This window comes from Halyomorpha halys, unplaced genomic scaffold, assembly GCF_000696795.3.
Source record: "Halyomorpha halys isolate HHAL.00 unplaced genomic scaffold, Hhal_1.1 Scaffold58.1, whole genome shotgun sequence".
Classification (NCBI taxonomy): domain Eukaryota; kingdom Metazoa; phylum Arthropoda; class Insecta; order Hemiptera; family Pentatomidae; genus Halyomorpha; species Halyomorpha halys.
In genome coordinates, this window is record NW_027110919.1 from 1,949,694 (window position 1) to 1,969,462 (window position 19,769).

The following is a 19,769-nucleotide window of genomic DNA, read 5'->3' on the forward strand; positions in this document are numbered from 1 at the left end:
TATATATTTAGGATGTTGATCATAACATGCTTAGGATGATTCAATACATATTTCCAAATACGTTGGTTGACTTTATAACTATCGTAAGTGTCATTTTATCTCACACATGTCATAAGTCAAAGCTGCTACATCATCTGCCTACATATCATATGTGCCTATATCATCATATGCCTACTGTAAACTTCAATTTCACTTAAACTTTTTGTGGGATTTGGTTATTTGGACTCAGAATACCTCTTTACTGAATTAAGAATACAATTAAGTGAAAACAGAAAATTCGTAATATAATATAAAAAGAAGAATGTAGAATTAAAACATATTGGTGATAAGGAAAGGCTTGTTTACTTTAATATGGAGTGAATATTTGTTTTTGTGCAGGATGTGCATGCCTTATTTGTTCATTTCCATGTCCACACATAGTCTATGTGTTTGTATCTTTTTTAGCCCTGACGAAGCCCTGCAACGTTGGGCGAAACGTTGGCTCAATAAAATAGTATAATTCTACTATTTGAGTTTTTTTTTACCGCACCCGGACCATACTCCATTCACCTTTCAATAATTTGTTTTCTTTCAGATCCAGAATATTTATATTATAATTAATATCTTTTAATAATTCAAAAACTTATTAAAATTGAAACTTCATGCTATGATGCAAATAAAATGAAAATATGGCAGTATTTAATTATTTGAATTGTCTAAAGCTATAATTTATAATAACATAACTTCAATTAGTTTTATTTTTATATATATATAAGACATGAAAGGGAATCAATTGCAGTCCTTTGCTTTTAACTGTAATATTAAGAGGTAAAATAAAATTTGAAAAATATTTGAGGTAAAATGGAAAAAGAAATGAATACTAAATATCTCATGGTTTTCTTTATTTATAAAAAAAAGTCATATAATATAATATACATAATCGGTAAGGAAAGAAATTTTATCTACACACTTTTATAAGCTAAACTTATATGTTTTTCTTTTACTTCTGTAAACTGTAATTAACTTCCACATATATATATTTTTTAAACATAAAGATTGTTAATAAACATACATACGATCCATAATATAGGATATACATTTTATTTCTGAAAGCCTATTAAAAGTATCATAAATTTGATTGTTGGTTCACACCAGTAGCTAAAATGTTCTATTTTCCTGAACATCTTAATATAATAAATACTAAAGTATTAATAACAAAATATAAAACCAAATTTCGATAAAAATGGTAAAAGTTAGGTATAATACCAGAATAAATACAAATAAAGAAAAAAAAAATAAATTTTTTACAGCATTGAATTTAATAAGATGTAATTCTCGACATCAAAGTAAAAATATGGCCTACAATTGGCTTATTTATCGTAACAAATAAATAAACTTTGGTTCTTTTATTTACTAAATGGTATTATTTTAGTTTGCTCCTCTCTGTGATTTACTTAAGATATACTTAAATTATATGTACAAGTGAGATTAAATTAACTTCTTTCCAATGATTTATATACAATTTCTCAACATAAAAAGATTGTCTTTTTGTGACAATTATTAAGAGAGTAAAATACTCATTTAGTCTTTTGTACAATACTTAAATGAATTATGTTAACATTTCTTATCTAACAATGGTTAATATGAACACTTTTCTAAACGTCAAGCTCTGAAACTTCATCCCACCCATTATAAAAAATATAAAGGAATTCTCAGCTAACATCAAATATGCAATAACAACAAAATAATAAATTATTAATAATCTTCATCATTTTCTCTAAATATATATTTTTTTTAACTTCATCATACCATCTCTGCATAGTAAGTCTTTTATTAGAAATATATCTTAGTTCTAAACTTTACATATTTACAATATATTATTTTGTACAAGGTTTGATCTAATAATGACTCTCAACATTATGAGTAAATAAATAAATTAACAAAAATAATTAAGAATAATTAATAGGGGAAAATCTGAATTGAAAACAAATAGGAATGAATAATCTTAAAATATGGTTTTTTTTTTCTAATTCAACTATATCATAGAACTACAAGAATGTAATTTTGGCATGTTTAAAGAATATTCAAAGCCTTATTTTATAGCTTAATATATTTGTTTGAATTGCCAAATATCAAATTTAGCACAGGTATTGTTATATCATTCAGAATTTGAAATTAGCTGTTTCATAAAGCTATTTCAAAACAGTCTTTGTCATCAACCCATTGCGGGTTGAGTTGTTCCTATACCCTTAAACAACGCACATTACTGGCACTGATAGATTTGGGGAAGTAAATGTACTTGGGTCAATATTGCTGACTGGGGGAATCTCTAGCCTGCTGCTCCTGTCGATGAATGTACTGTGGGTTCGGGGATTCACGATATTGAGGATTGGCGGAGTCTCTATATTGCTGCTGCTGAGGAGGTGTTTCCCTGTATTGCTGTTGAGGTGACTCCCTGAATTGCTGTTGAGGTGACTCCCTGAACTGCTGTTGAGGTGACTCCCTGAATTGATGGGGATGTTGATGCTGCGATTGCTGCTGCTGTAGTTGTTGCTGCTGATGTTGCTGTTGTTGATGTTGTTGCTGCTGCTGCTGTTGTTGTTGCTTCTGTTGTTGTGGCTGTTGCTGTTGTTGTTGTTGTTGAGGTTGTGAAGATTGTTGCTGAGGATTTGGTGACTCATGATGCTCATTACGTATATATGGTGGAGGAGCCTGAGCAGGAATTCCTACATCTTCTTGCCTTTGTTGCTGGGGCTGCATAGGTAAATAAGCTGGCACAGGTTTTGGCACAGGGGCATAGTTTGCTGCACCCCTTGGAGCTGGAGGCTGCTGGTATTGGTACACACCATCTGACGGTTCTTGCCTCTGCCCGTAGACAGACTCTGGTCGACCTGGTAGTTTCCTGTATACCCTGTCACCACCATTTGCAGGCCGCGTGCCATATATTGCTTCAGCACCAAGCCTTTGTTGATTTTGTTGGTTTTGATTAGCTGCAGCAGCTACAGCAGAGTTTGCACTTCCATTGGAGTTCAGTCTCATTGGGTACAGGCTCTGAGCAGGAATTAGGGGTCCTGGTCTTGGTACCCCATTATCATTCCTATGGAGCATTGGTGGGCCTGTGGTTTTAGAATAAACAGACTGTGATCGGTTGAGGTTTGCTCTTGTAAGTGGAGGTGATTTGCAATAGAGTGACTTGGTGCCACCATACAGTGATTCAACTCGGTCGAGCTTGCAAGGAGGTGCTGCGTAAAGACTTGCCTGAACCATGTTAGCAGCACAGTATGACTGGTTGCCACCTGAAAAAATAATATTATTTAGAGTTATTAAAAGTTTTATTTTCAAGATAGTATAAGTCAGATAGTGCTAATCATTTTGTAACTAAAAGATAATGGAAAAGAAATTATCTAAAAAAGATCTAATTTAAGCATTTTTAAATAATGATAAAGTAGTATACTTGAAACTAGTTAACACACCACTAAAAGTCTTTTAAAACACTAGTTCTGAATAAATACCTGAAGGAGAGGATGAGTTGCCGACTGGTCTGTACACATCTGCACCAGGTTGAACTGGTCTCAGGGTATTATAAGTTGATCTCGGCTTATCAAGTTCATCGTAAGTGTCTTCATCTGAATGAATACTAGATGAATCTGTAATCAGAAGATTATATTATTAACAAAAATTATACCAAGTAAAGTAAATTTTAAAATAAAAACCTTATCCTTTACATTGTGGAATGAACACTACACAACTAGATAGACACAAATTTTGCAAAATATGATTTTGCACAGAGAGATTCTATTAGATTACATCAATGACTTGGTAACAGGCAATCCAGGAGTACATTGTTTCCAAAAATAGATAACTTGATAAACAGTAGGTATTTCACTTTAAACTATAACTAGATAAGTTCAAATATCTAGTTTTCTCAAAAATTTGAATTTCAGTTACCTAGTTGTAGTATTCATCCCTCGATATAGAATATGCAAATAATTTCCGTATTAAAATTGCAGTTATATAAATACAGAGAGAAAAAAATCAAGCTTCAGTACAAGAAAACCGCACTATTAATAGATCAGCTGTACTGAATGGGTAAAGAGAAATGTGTTTACAAAATTATATAATAGAATAAGTTAGTCAATTTCATTCTCCTCATATACTAACGATTTCATTTCAGTAATGTATAGATAATCAATCACATGATTATGTACCACAGAAATGGCAATTTTAAATGTATTATTTTTTAATTTATAAAAATCTTTAATTTGAACTTAATATTTACTTTGATAGTATTGAAACATAACAGTAAATACCTTCACATTAATTAACAGAAGTGAAATGGGGTATTGTACATTTTCAAATGTTTCATATTTCTATATTTACTCTTATTTACTGTCATTGAAATATTCATCGACTTATATTATATTCTTTAGTTGTCTGAATTATAATTACAAATAAATGATTAAATTAAATTAAAATGAATGTACAAACCTCCATCAATGGAATCCTTGGATCTCTTGAAATGCCTCCTGGGATTAAAAATGAATTCGTAAATGAGACCAGCTGCTAGGCCACCAATGATTGGTCCAAACCAGTAGACCTGCAAAATTAATAATTTATTTTTTATTGTAAACGAATATTCTCATAATAAAAATAAAAATAAAACAAAATAAAAATTGCTAAATAAATAACAAAAGATATAGCAATCTGAAATTACAAGATTCCAGTTGGCTAATATCAATCGAACTTTTTAACTCTCTCTAAAGATTAAAACTTATATGGCTATACAGGTTTAAGCATTCTAAAATGTTTGTAAGTATCTTTAAAATGCAATGAGGGCTTCCCAAAAATGTTTTTAGTAAGAAACTACAACCATATACAGTAAAATCTTGGAAACTTCAGTAGTCTGAACTGGTGTAAAAAAAAGTTCCTTTTTTTTTTAAAAAACTCAGCAGGCAATAACATATTTTTTAAAAATAAAAGTGCACACATGTAAAGGACATTTTTAACTTCCCGATCTATAGGTAAGTAATCATCGTTAAAATCGAAAGTGGAAATTTTTTTTAATCTAATTCCAATGGAAGTACATACTATCTCTTGTATAAATCATTTGATTCTGTAAAACTAATATAATTATTAGTGGAAATATTTGTAAGATAAATTTTGTTGGTGAAGTTATCATGTTTTAAATAAATCCATAAAAAGATCACTTTTTCTTTATTTATCCTCTTTTCATTTACAAATGAACAATCTTGTAGTTTTAATAAATTAAATCATCACTAATATTACAGGAGATATAAAAAAACAAAACAAGTTTTTAAAACTTCAAATTTTCGATAAATTGTGTAAAAACATTAAATAAATGAAAATAGTGAGGTACATTCATATTATTTTTTTTTCGCTATTTTTCCTAATCCTTTGTGTTATCTGGACTTTTCAGTAATCCAAACACCTCCACATAGCAATTAGTTCGGATTACTGAGATTATATTGTGTTAATAAGAAGTGTTGTTACAACAAAAAATTAATATAAAAATTTTTTTTGTTTTTTAATAAAAATATCAAATATTTTCAATTTTTTTTTTCTAAAATTCGTATTTGAATCAGAATAAGCAAGATTATATTTATTTCAAAATAAATATCAAATTCATGAAGGATAAATTGAATGTAAATTAAAAATTCTTACCCAATGGTTTTCCCATTTGTTCAGAACAAAAGCAAGTCCTAAGGCTCTGGCTGGGTTCAAGAAGGGCATCTAAAAACAAAATAAATAAAGTTACAAAAACAAACATTGAAATAATAATTATAAAAACAATCAAATTTATGACAAGTTCAATTGTGAACCTTTGATATAAGGCTTATGGTTATTTAATCATATATTACTTTTAAACTATTATAAACGAATATTTCATTACAGGAAACTATTTTTTTATTGATCAACAAAAGTTTTTTAAAAAATTAATTTTAAGGGGTTATATCAAACAAAATTTTCCACACTTTGTCTGATTTTCACACAAATATTCATGAAAAAATTAAGAGGCTAAAAAATTTAAGATATTAATGAAAAAATTTATAAGAACTGTCAAATTCAAATCATTAATGCATTGATATGCATATTGTGAAATATTGAATACTGATCAACTATGACTTTAACAAATAAATTTAATAATACATGAACAAAAAAACAAATAATAAATGAGATTTATGGAAACAATAAACAAAATTTTGCAAATATTTTTCATATTTGACTTGTTCAACTTAAATCTACAAGCAAGATAATGACAGCAAATACAAACTACAAGACTAATAATTTTAGTTTAAACTTTACTAGGAACTAGGGACTTGGTGGTAAAACTAAAAACTCCTGCTTGAATTAGCAAAATAAAAATTGAGTTAATAAAACAAAAATCCAAGGAAATCTGCCAAGATTGAGAAACAAGGTAAATTCACAGATTTTTTAAAATAATTGTTCTTACTATTTTTAATTTTAAAAAATTGTTTTATTGTTTGTAACGCATAAAACTGCTTTATTTAATTTTTTAAAAATTTAACTCTAAATTAAAAAAGTCTATATAAAATATATAGAAAGAAGTTTATACCAAAAATATTTTTGGAAAAATAAAGAGAGAAAAAAAATTATTTTGTATGTTATTCACTGGTTATTATCAATAATGTGGTTATAAAAATTGTTTAGACTATATTTGTACAGAAGACAAGCTTTCAAAATGGAAATTGATAAAATTGGATAGGATCAAATATGAGGATACATTAGTACATGAGTATAGGATAATATCCAGAAATGTTGTACAAGTACAAAATATAGAATAGTTTATACACTAATTGGAAGTTTTCTTCGCCTCAACAATTAAAAATATAATTAATTTATTTTGAATTTTATTTACTGGTTATTATACAAGTGAATTTAAAAAAAAAAATCTCTATTTAAAATGTTTATTTAGAAGGATGAATAATATGTTATTAGTAAATGGCATTTTGATAAGGTTTATAATTAATTCTTTTAAATATTATTAAAAACCAGCAGAAGCAGTTGTAAAAACAAATAGAAATCATAAGTTTTGTCCATATTTAATAAGAATAAAGGATATTTTGAGATCAAAATTAACTTCAATACAGAAAACATTCGGCAATTAAATTAATTGTTCAATGTGTGTGTCAAATAATGTCAAAAGGTCAACATTTGTTGACTTATAGTTTAACAAATGTTGAAACAAAAGTTAAAGGGCAGTGAAGGTATAATGGAGAGAATTATAGGGTTCATCCTTTGGGGTGTGAAGGCTAGATAGCAATACCCAGGCATGCAAATCAACCAACCAAGCAATTCATTTTATTCCATTTGTTAGGTACATTGTTTCCTGTCCGCCTATGTCTCTGATTTACAATATTATCCACTCTTAGGTTTTCCGGGCTGCTTTCATTTGTTTCGAAAACTAAGTTAACACTAATAGAATCATGCCTACAACTTTTGGAAATAAATTTCACCTAGAAAAAAATAATACTAAAAATAACATATTACTCAAGGTTAACCTCAGTCTGAGAAAACCTTAGGTCTATTTAGATATACATATATTTATAGACTTAGGATTTTATATTGTATCTAGTATGTAAAAAAAAATTTAGGAGGTAAGAAAAAAAAATGTTTTAAGCTACTGAAATCCCCGATTTCTAGGTAAGAAAAAGTTATGAAAAAAATTTAACGTTTTTTGTTTGATGCTCAGAAATTATACTTATTTCGGTTATTGTATACCAATTGATCCGTTTCTTTTCGAAGAATAAGAAAAAGTATTAAGGATTATTAAGCTATATTGTTCATATAATCGTTCATAACTCCTTTGCATTTTATCCAGCGTACGGAAGATGGACGGATTTTATTTTTATTCATTTTTCGGAATCCACTCTTTAAAAGAAACGTTAAATCTCAAATTTTGAGGACATAGTTATTGTTGGAGATAATAAATCCAAACAGGATGTCCGTCAACTTTAGAGGTTTTTCACCAGTACAAAGAACACTGTATACTTCATAGAAATATGGTCGAAAAAGGGGTCTCTGTCCTTTTTTTTTTCTAAAGTTCAATGCCAAATTCGGAATTAATTTAATTCTCACAAAATAGAAAAATAATTTATTTTATCTTCAATACAATAATAATTATTCCAAATTCCAATATCGATTATATCGAATCGAAAGGTGCTGTCTGTAGCTCAATTGTTGCCAATGGGTCAGATTGGTCAATATTGAACCGGGTTCAATTGCTTGATCCAGCCTACTCTCTCCAAACATTTGCCCAATTTGAACAGTGCTTCACCATATCCTTTGTTTGCCCGGATCTTCGGATAGAACAAATAAACAAAACTTGAATAGGTGAATTAGAAACATTTGAATAGGATTAAGGAGGGTACCGTCCGCCCCAAGCTCCACTTGGAGGACGGAGCACGATAACGGGCGCCATTTTATCAAAATTTAAATTACTTAATTAAAAAAAAAACTTTTTAAGGCTTTATATTTGATTAACTTCCTTAAGTTTGTTAGCTAAAATCACTATCGACCATGTCTACAAAAAAAAAAAATTAAAATAAAATAAATAGATAAAATAAACCACAAAGAAAATTGAGAAAACTGTTCTATGTCAAAAGGATGTGAATGGGAAAATGTATTATAAAAAGTTGCTGTCACATCCCAGACTATATATCCGCCTTTAATATGCAATTTCACTTCGTACAATTTTTATTTTTGAGCTTGGCTGTTAACCCACACACAGACAGACCGTTTTGCGAGACTTTGTTTTGAGATCTCAAAATGTTTATTTCCGTAGAAACTCAAATTCGAAATTTTGCACGATCGAAATGCTCTCCCCTTACTATATATTCCGTATGGAGGTAGAGTGAAAGTAAAAAGGAATATCACAACAAGAATAAGGATTTACTGTTCAACAAAAATAACACATAGCAAGCTATAAATTTTACAAGCACTTAGATACAACCACAACCTCACTACTCACTATCTATAAATCACAAAAGCTAACCCGACAGGCCGGATAAGTCTTGGACAGACAAGTTGAAGACTTTATTACCCGAGGGAGATAGGTACGGATATTTGGTCGCCATTAATTGAATTCTTGGAACAACTATGCCAAAAGCAGTTTGTTACAACTTTCAAACTGCAGGATGATCTACAGGCCACTTCAGAATTCCACCTGTCCGTTCTGTTCAGTTACTTCCTCAGATATCCCAAGCGCGAGTTTCTTCCTCGCAGGAAAATTCATCATATACCAATTTCGTCACATTTTAATTTTGTATACATTAATTGAAAAATGGGTCGTATTAAAAGTAAAATTAATACAGTGATTTAAATATAACTGAGTTAATAAGCTCTAAGGATATTTATTTATTTTTAATCTAATTACTTGTTTATAACTTATATGTTTTAAACTTATTAACCAGTTTTTAAATAATTTATATATTATTTTTTAACTTTACTATCACTATTTTCTTTTAATTTATTGCTATAGAGTGCTACCAATGGGAAGTTTCTCTACATGCCTATATCACATGATCATGATCTTACATCAAGTTTATTCGATGTATTTTTCTGTAAATGCAGTTGTAAATTTCGATAAATAAATAAAAAATATTTCTAGATTTTCATTTCTTAATTCTTCGTTATTTACTTTTTTTATGTGTGGGTATTGGAAATTTTAATATTGGTTTAGTCTATAAATTTAAAGAAAACTTATATAATAAATTAAAAAATTTTGATAGAACAGTGCACGAGAGGTGAGATAGAAAAGATAAAAAAGACACAGTTCAGAACAAGAAAAGGGGTTTTGTGTATTGGTTTTGCTATCAGGTAGTGAGAACGAATATTAACTGTCCCAGGAGGGAATCAAACTCATAAAAAAAAATAATTAAAATCCTAAATACCGTTCCGTTTAAACAAAATAAATCTTCAACTGGCGCAAACAAATCTTATTTTATTAGTTAACTGAAAAAAAAAAAATTGTTGACCAGTGTTACCTAAAGACAATATTTGAGGAATTTTCTATCAAAACTCAATATCAACTTATGGAAAATTATTATTTAAAAATTTTTTAATATCAACTTATGGAAAATTATTATTTAAAAATTTTTTATAGACAATATAGATCTGTAACATTGTGAAAAATCTTTGAGAGGTGGATAAATACATTAATATTTGTACAAATCTCCACATTTATTTAAATTTTAAAAAAATACACAGCCATGAGTAATATCACATAATACATAGATTTACTAGTTTTGTCACCATGTTACTTATATTTGGTGACGAGTTGGTTCAGTGAGGGACCTGTCACCCTAATGGGTGACGTGACGACGTACGCGTTTATTCTGATATTCCTGAAGTAGTGGAACTTATATCTAACTAGCTAGGACTACGATACTTACGGAAACTATACTGGCAGCGAGATAGGCAGACCCGATGGCCATAGAGGTCCCACCTAGCCACCTCCTGTGGCTGTCCATCGAGACAAAGTAAGTGAAGACCACGACGAAGGTGAGGATGAGTTCCAGGCCGAGTCGTTCCCAGGGCGAGAGGTGAGCCGGCAGTTGTGCTGCTGCCGCTGGAAGGCTGCCTTGTCTCTGTGGCACTGTCACCCTGCGCCAAAAAATATCGTGTTATCAATAATTTGAAATTTAAGAAAATTACAACCAAACTTGATTAGGGCTTAATATATAGGGTGTTTCATACAGTGTACTAACTGAAAATATGAATTAAGGATCTCGAAACAAAAAAAAAAATTACTTATGAAGGTATGTCTGTTAGCTTTGTTTAAGAGATATGCACAATAAATAAAGATTTTATCATTCTTATATAATATATAAGAATGTATTCTTATATAATAAATAAATTAATAAGTTTCCAACTAGTTCATTAACAGGATGTAAATATTATCATTCATGTTAAATGTTGTTCAAAATTATTATTTTTTTGGGGTGATATTAAACAAAGAGTTTATGAAATATTCTAATAATATATATAAATAGTTACAAACCATACCTTACTCATGTTTGTAATATTTTTTCTAAGAAACTGCTAATAACAAAGAGGATATATTTTCATACAGATATTTTCTCTTATCGCAAAACACGAGCCTTAAAAGAAACCAGAGACGGACATAAGGAAAATATTTGCCGACAGCGGAGGTAGAGGGCGGTGTGGATATAAACAAAAGCTTCTCCCTAAAACAATAGGCCCTTAGAGAAATCAGACCATATAAATATTTAAAGGATCCCCAGCAGCTGCCGGGATATGGAGGGGGGGGGGCAAAAAACAGAGGGGATAAGGATTAGGATGGCCAGGTGTTTCCTTCTACCTGGGGGCGGGTCAGTCTAATTGGGGTCCGTCGGGAAAAGTGGGTAGGGGATCCATCCATCAATACTCAGGTTATCGTCCTAGCCTATCCTTGACAGTAAGTTATCTAGTCCAAGACACAGTGACATTAAGAACGAGATGAAAAACAAAAATGTACAAAGCAACGTACTAAAAATGTTTCGCAATCGAAATCTAATATGTTTACTATTTTTATTCGATTTTAAGGTAGAAAATGTCGCCTCCATGTTCAAATATAGCTAGTAGGGGATTTCTATGTTAACATTGTTTTTACCATATTAATTTAATTTTTTTTACTAAGACATTGGAGTATTTTTTGCAAAACAAGTTAATCCAATTGTATTTAACTACTGTAAGCAAATAAAACTAATTATCTCTCCCTTTCTCACCCCCCCCCGTTTATAGTATTTTATTTTATTTTTGTTTTGTTAAGAAATTGTTAAAATTTATTTAAATTATTCTATTGTAATGCACTACCAATTAAGATAGTATTTCTCTGCTTTTAAAGAAATTTACACATTGATTACTAATACAGATAACTACTCTGACTAAGATAAAAGCCAGATAAGGAACGCATCAGTAAAACTAGTATAAATTATAAAGGCAGGTGCTAAGATGGCCTAGCCATCAGGCAGCTGCATTGCTTTTAGGATCTTCTAATTAAGGCACGATGCAACGGACCCACGTGACCTCTAGTAATTGGATCTATTTCATATTTCCTTTTATGAAATCGATATGTTATGCTTATAGTGCATCTTTATGGATTCTCTCAGCTCTTATTTGGTTTCGCGGTCTGTCGAGATTTTTTTATATAAACGATTTTTAATATAATCTTCTATGTAACCATATCAAGGCTAGTACACATTTCAACAAATCTGTTTAAAAAACTGGTTAATATTATTATTTATTTTATTTTTTTCCCCATCCTTCTATTTTATTTATTGACACAATTACAATATATAACATAACAAATATTATATTATGATTGTGTAAATAAATAAAATAGGGAGGTGGGGAGAGGAAGAAAGAATATATTAACCATTTTTTAAAACAGATTTGTTTAAATGTGTAATAGCGTTGATCTGGTTATATATAAGATTACATTAAAAATTATTTATATAAAAAAATCTCGACAGTAAATATTAAGCATTATAGGAGGTTATATATATATTAGAAATACAAATTAATTTTTGTGGGAATTTTGCATCTCGTTTTTGAAGGGTGCTATTAGCGGCAATATTTACTTCTGTTATGCTAGAACTAAACGTTTGCCACATGCCGCAAATCCAGGACTTGTACGAATGCTTGGTAAACAGAGAAAGTAACAAACGTCGTGTTCACACGCTTGAGGCTTGTGTGTCCTTTCGAGTATTGGCCGCAATTCCATTCGATTTATATTATCAAAATAAACACAGTAAAGATGGGCAAAGTAAAAGGAAACCTAAACATCAGCAAAATAGGAAGCAGAGGATAAAAATTCATGTAAATAGTACCAAATAACCTATAAATTCAACCTTCGTTCTAGTATTTTTATCAAAAACTTGTTAATTTAATTACTTAGACATATAATGTATTTATAAAGGTATATTAGTGCTATAATAAATCAAAAATAAACCGCTAAAGTTAATTAACAGGATTTGAAACAAGTTATTTATACCAAATCGATATAATTTTAAAATATACAATCTTAACTAAAGTTAATAATTAAATCCAAAGATTAAGGAAATTCTTCAATTCAATTCATTAAATTCATAAATATTTTTCTGTTGGAAGTTTTAATATAACGCACAACCAGTCAGCCACAAGTTCAGGAAAATTTGTCCTTTCCAATCTAAGGAACCCATCCTCATGCTTGCGCATTAGCGAATTTGTAATTGTTTAGCAAACCTGTAGAGGCAACTTCAACTCTGCAAAACTGTAGACCCGACTCCGATTAAAGTAAAATTTTCTTAAAAATGGGATCCAACATTTTCTGCGTGATTGAGCACTTCCACTTATTCACTCCCTCGCCCAAAAATAAGTCATAAGAGCCGAAATGCCCTACTACAACAGTCTTCATCAATCAATGGTTTGTATAATAATAATAATAATAATAATAATAATAATAATAACAATAACAGAGTTTTTAAGTATTTATTATTATAATTATGTTAGTTTGTTCCTAAAATTATATGTGTTATTTTGAGTGCTAGTGCAATCTTTTAAGCTTTGTTGAGGGGAGTTGTAGGTAACCCAGTATGATTTCTAAATATTAATATGTTTATTTATTTTATTTTATTTTTTTTTTTAAATATATCTGAAAAACTGAACTTTTTTTTTAATTTACCAAAATTTTGCACAATGTATCAACCTCCTACCGAGATCTCTCAATTATTAGTTCATATTAATTTAGGGCTCTGATAGGGCTGGTCTCAAGTGCAATGTGAAGTGATTGATTGTAAAACCACTTGACTTTTTTTTTTCCCTGTGTAGGTAATATTGATTTATTGATAAAGCCATATATTTATTAATTATATTCAATGAAATCTCTGTTGGACAGTTTGCCCAATGTCTCTAATCTTTGTTAACTCTATTATTTATTAAGTTAAATATATCTGATAACATAGTCTAATCCATTTTAAGTGTGCAATAAACTAATTAAATGATTTGCACAGTATGTTTTATACGCCGGTCTCTTATACAAATAATTTTGCCTAGATCTATACCTAAACCAATAACAAAATTATTGTTACGCTTAGGATACCAGATAGGGTTTGTTCAAGATCCTCCTAAGAGATCGTAGACAATAGCCCCTTTATAAAGCAGTGACCTCCAGGCACATGCTCCTTTCTTGGACAAAATGGAGATCAGATTACCCAAGGAGCGGCTGGAGGCTCAAGAAGACTCAATAAGATCCTACATTATAAGAGTAGTCTGTGACAAGAAGGAAGAAAAGAATTGAATCCAGACTCACTTAGCTCTCGTCTTATCTGGACAGGTTAATGGCCCGGTTTCTCTCACAACTCCAATTGTCTCCAACAGCTTCAACGAATTTATTTCCCAAAACAGCCTATAGTCCTTAGGTTGTACGATTTAAATTTGAAAATAGGCATTTAAAAAAATCAAGAATTATCGGAAACTTCAAAAAAGAAATTGCTTTGATGAACAAAAATTCCAAATAAATATTTGTATACTACCTCTACATTAAATAAGTTTTTTTCAAAACCATTGTCATTGTTTTAACATTAATACAAAATATATATATAGTAATAGATTTTATTGAATACTATATTCGGTGTACACCAAAAATAAATCATTGGATTCTACGGTCACAATAATATCTAAAAAAAGGCAGAAAAAGTTTAATAAATCTGAAAATGTCCGAATAGGTTAAATTTTTCACAAATTAAAAAACATTTTTCAAGGTACTTAGATTTACTAAAAGTGATCTTAGGTTGACTTTTATTTCATGACGATCCCACGCAATGAAAACTCGACTCTACCCTCTTAATCTGGTTGGTTACCTCTAGAATAGCTTCCGAACGACAAAAATGGATGGTAAGAAAAAATTTCTTCCACCAGAATTTTTTTTTTTTGTATCATCATACTTCTTCTCCCTAAAGTAGCTTGAGTAAGTATTAGAATAAAATGGTTCCACTATTTCCAAAAACATAACAGAGACGAGACACAAGTATACTTGTTATAAGTGAAGTTATAGCGAACTACTTGAGACACGGAGTAACTGCTCTGAAAGCAATATAACGGGGTAAGTTGGCTAGCCAAGCAAGGAGCGGCTTAGTTTCAGTTGATCTATGGACTTTAGGAACAGGGGGGGAGGGGGGTTCATAACTGTGAGTCACTGCAACTTCGTCCTCTATACAATCGATTTTTTAGTATCGATAAGGCTGAATCGAAGTGTAATTAATCGTTTATGATCGCGGCAAGTCTGTTTTAATCAAAGTGGAGTCCCCTCGAATAGTTCTATTACTATTTCACGCTTGGAAAGTTATGCATAAAGTTTCCGCTTTGATCTAGTTTTAATAATAGAAATAATGCTTTATTAAAAATACAGAATATATCTCTTTGATAAACAGTATAAAATATTTTCTATCAATAATTTAAAAAAATATATATTTTCCATAAATTGTATATAAAATATTTATATAATGTTTTAAATAATGAAATCGTACATACTATGACGATGTATTTCTCATATGGAATCATAATAAAGGATAATTGATACCTTAATATATTACATTTAATCATCTACCGACAAATAGAGATTTTTTTTTCATTTAATTTTGCATAGGTGTTGTATAAATAGAATTCGAAAAATGTTAAATTTTACTGAGATATGTACAATTCTCTTACTATTAATTTCTTATAAATGGACTTCGTTCTCTGTCTTTAAAGCCATTTATGAGGTGTGTAGTTCAATAATGAGTGAACATATCTTAATAAAATTTCACCTTTTTTTAAAGTCTATACGTATACAAGATCTTTGCAAAATTTGAAGAAAATCCGAGAAGGTAAGGTTGAAAACTATCCTGAGTTGAATGAATGACAATTTTTCGTTAGGAATGGCTAAACAGCCAGTAAATAGATTTACTTTTTATTTAATTTTAAGTTAAATTATATGCTAATATACTAAGATAAAGCCAATTTTTAGGAGATAATGTTTACTTAAAGTATGACTCACTTTTTAATTTATTTTTTTTAATAAGTACTCTAACTGTAATCCGATTGAATCTTTATGAGAGCTAAATTTCCGTATTTTTCGCTCTAAACGTTATAAATTCATCAGTATCGATTTACTTATTTGGTTTATTAATGAAAAGATGATAGAATTAGTAGCTATTAACTAAAGCTGCCCCGCTAAGAGATGAAAGGAGCGGATGAACACAAAGGAGCAAACAGCCGCAACAGATTCTAGATAGAGCAATGAGGCACAAAGTAGTCCCATTGAGAGGCAGTTATCATCTGCCCCTCTTAGTACACTCTCTAGATTACCCTCTTATCAAGCGCTACACTTGTTCATTGCTGTAATCATTATCAGATCTTAATCATAAACTATTACCTCCAGTCCTTCTGCTACTGCCGCATCAAGTCCTCAACATTTCAAAGCTCTGTCACGTGAAAGATGCTCTAGCCAAATATTAGTATTATTAAAACATTTTGGATAAACGATGATAAGATCTTTAGAAAGAACTTTTTAACCGTTTCAAATTTTTCCTAACAGTTTTGCACGGAAAAATTTGTATTATGAATATTTAGTATTTTTTAAAAATTTATTTATTGACAATTACAACTGTATTTCCATAAAAATTAAATCTAGTAAATTTGATGTTAGATTATAACGGTATTATACCGACATTTAGAGAAACTACCTATTCGTAGCACTCTAATAACATGTCTACATTAGAAGGTCTCGAGTCCATCTTCTTTTGATTGTCATGAATGGAAGAGGAAGCAAGGGTAGAAACTAATGGATTTGGGTGTTAATAATGGAAAAATTGAAATCTGGTTCGGGCTAGATGAGGTTACACATGGAACATGTCTTTCTGGATGATTTTATTTGTGACAAAATAAGGAGTATTGAGAATCTTACAAGGGATTTTGGATAGTGGAGCCCTAAAGCTCAACACCGTATGTCGAGATAGACCTCATTACAGTCATGTATATCGGTCATTTATTTAGTAATAAAAAATGGAAATTCTTTGTATCGAAAATAAACTAGCAAGTGATAAATTTATTGTAGTTTATATTACATTTTTTAAAAATTCCTGCAAGAAAAGGGACTGTTCCACACTTTAACACGTTATTTTGTATTTTAGGGAAATAATAACTTCGAACAATAACGGTTATTACTAATATTTGGGCAGCTATCTTTCGCTGCCGTCTATTTCAGATTTTTTTGCTGGAAAAGAGGTAGAATAAATTAATAAATTTTATGTTTTAAATTTTTCCATGCGAATAAAATCAGCACAGATTCATGATTCAACTTTTCTGTTTGTTGTTTTTTTTTTTTCCTTTCTTCATCCCTTTTTTTCAATCCAAGTATTGTCCATGTTTTTGGTGGTATTATTCCCAGTGCTAAAGATTTCATTTATTTGACGATATGGTCGGTCCCTCATATCTTAATATATAATAATAACATAATAAGCTCACCATTTATTATAGTAATAAAGATATAATATTATATCATGAGATAATGGCTACAAAAGAACCTAAAGTTTAGACTATTTTATCCCTCTTCTTTTTTAGATCCCTTGTTCCATCTAGGAAAATACATCTCCAAGTTGTATTCCCGTAGCTGGGTTTATTATCCCTTCGAGGGTCACCGTAAAAACCCAACCCCCAAGCTACGAAGAATCCTAGATCAGGCTAGGAGAGGGCAAGAACTAAGGAGTTGAATTTATCATGAGGATTACATAACCAGATAGGGAAAAATGTTTGTTGATGTGTGTGGTCATGGTTTGGAATAGAGAAATCTAATAGTTTTAACTAGAGCATTCTAAGTTACTACTTCTATTTTTGAATAACAACTGAAATACTGAAAAATTATTTCTAGTTTACTATGCTGCAGAATAACTTAATTTAAACAGTTTTTTCCTTTTTGTATTCTTTCGTTAAACTAAAATTATTAAGTTCATATATCAGTCAAATTGAAGAGACGATACATAAAATTAATAAATCAAATTTAAAACTATTAACAGTGAATTGTTTGAAAAAAAAAATCTTTGAGATATAACTGAAATAAATTAATACGGTTCGTGAGTTCCATTTAATGGCACACATTTCCTCTTTGTCATTCTCGTTTTCTCTCACTCACCCACTTGGCCTTTGTAGTTAATAAGAATTTTCCAGGCAGTAAAGGATTACAGCAATCTGAGGCCCTAAGCCCTTATTTTAAAAGTTTAAGCAAAATCCTTCAGCAGGATTTCGAGATCCATTGTGCAGAGAGAAATTGCTTGAATTAGAGTGTAGGATTTTTGACTGCAATTGTCATGGAAATACATTTTTTTTTATGTTCAAAAAATGATATATTCGTATAGAAAAGCATATATTTATCTATTAGTTGGAAGCGCTAGTAAAAATAAAATCAAATTTAAAATATTTTCCTCCAGCAGAAAATTCACCATCTTTTATTTTAAAGACTATTCACATCTTTGCTAACGCTTAAGGCTGTTTAATTTGTAATAACAGATAATATTCTATTATAGTCTAGTCTAATATTCCTAATAGCCCTAGAGCCCAAGAGGAGAAAAAAGTCAGTTATTTCACTCCAATATTTGATTACGTTAATAAAAAATATATTTAATTACTAGTTAAAATTGATTAATAAATAAGCACAATATGAATTGATCTCAAGTGATACAACTAATAATTCAATTAATAACTACTAAAATGAAAATAAAGTAAAAAATAAAAGTAAAGTAATAGTTACTATTTAATTACCTATTTAAATTGGTAAATTAAATTGATTTATAGTTGTTTGGACAAAATTTCGTATGCAAAATTCATATTCATATGCAAATATCATAAAAGCTACTTCATATATAAACTGAAGTATATATGGTACTTAGGAAAAATTACCAAATTCTACAAGCCGTATATATCTAATATTGGTCCGAATTCAATTTATTATTATTATTATTTTTTTTGGAGGGAATTTCATCACATTTTAAATGCCTATATAAATATTTTAATATAATACTAAAATGCCTATATAAATATTTTAATATAATACTAAAATTATATATAAACAAATATAATCTAGTATTTATTAAAGGAGCGGGACTCTACAACATACGTTGAAAAATGCATACCGATTATTTGACCTTATAACATTAATACTCTCCTTAACTAGGTACTTAGGAAAATAAAAATAAATTGATAAGAACAAATAAAAGTATAAAAACCTAAACATTTTTTTTTTTAGACTGGATTTCTACTAATGGATAGATTCTCCACAAGACTGACTGTTTCACCACACTGTAATAGTATAGTCCTATGGAACTCACACCAAATTTTCTAGATTTTTTATTTATTTAATATAGTTGAATAAATTTGAATAAATAATTTAAAAAAATTAAAAGTGATAATACATGACTTAATGTAAGGAATTTTAAAAAAATCAATTTCAAATAGATTCATATGTATTATTATTATTTTTTTTTATTTTATTTTTTTCCCGAACCCTCTAAAAACAGAAATAAAATGTGAATTAGTAGTGCATTACTGTGCAAGAAAGAAAAGTAATTCGTGTTGTGTCTTACACACTTTTCTTTTACTACCTTTGGTATTTTAAGGTTACCAGTTATATTTAATTTTGCATATGTGTTATCCATTCAGGAGCTATTTTGAGTCCGGAGGTGAGGGGCCTCCTCGTGTTGTATCGCATATATGATAAAAAATAAAATAAAAATAAA

The 19,769-nt window shown here is 29.6% G+C and overlaps 1 protein-coding gene across 1 annotated transcript in view; it reads right to left on the reverse strand.

The window, feature by feature from the left end:
* Positions 1–1,428: 1,428 nt before the first annotated feature.
* The window catches only part of LOC106692518 (neurogenic protein big brain), a 172,603-nt gene continuing 154,262 nt past the window's right edge, over positions 1,429–19,769 (reverse strand). Inside the window, exons 5-9 of the mRNA XM_067049018.1 lie at positions 10,413–10,623; positions 5,662–5,730; positions 4,468–4,576; positions 3,492–3,626; positions 1,429–3,275 (exon numbers count right to left, since the gene is read on the reverse strand). Of these exons, the coding sequence (XP_066905119.1) occupies positions 2,284–3,275; positions 3,492–3,626; positions 4,468–4,576; positions 5,662–5,730; positions 10,413–10,623 (1,516 nt within the window). The 3' untranslated portion in view covers positions 1,429–2,283. The remainder of the gene's footprint in view (positions 3,276–3,491; positions 3,627–4,467; positions 4,577–5,661; positions 5,731–10,412; positions 10,624–19,769) is intronic.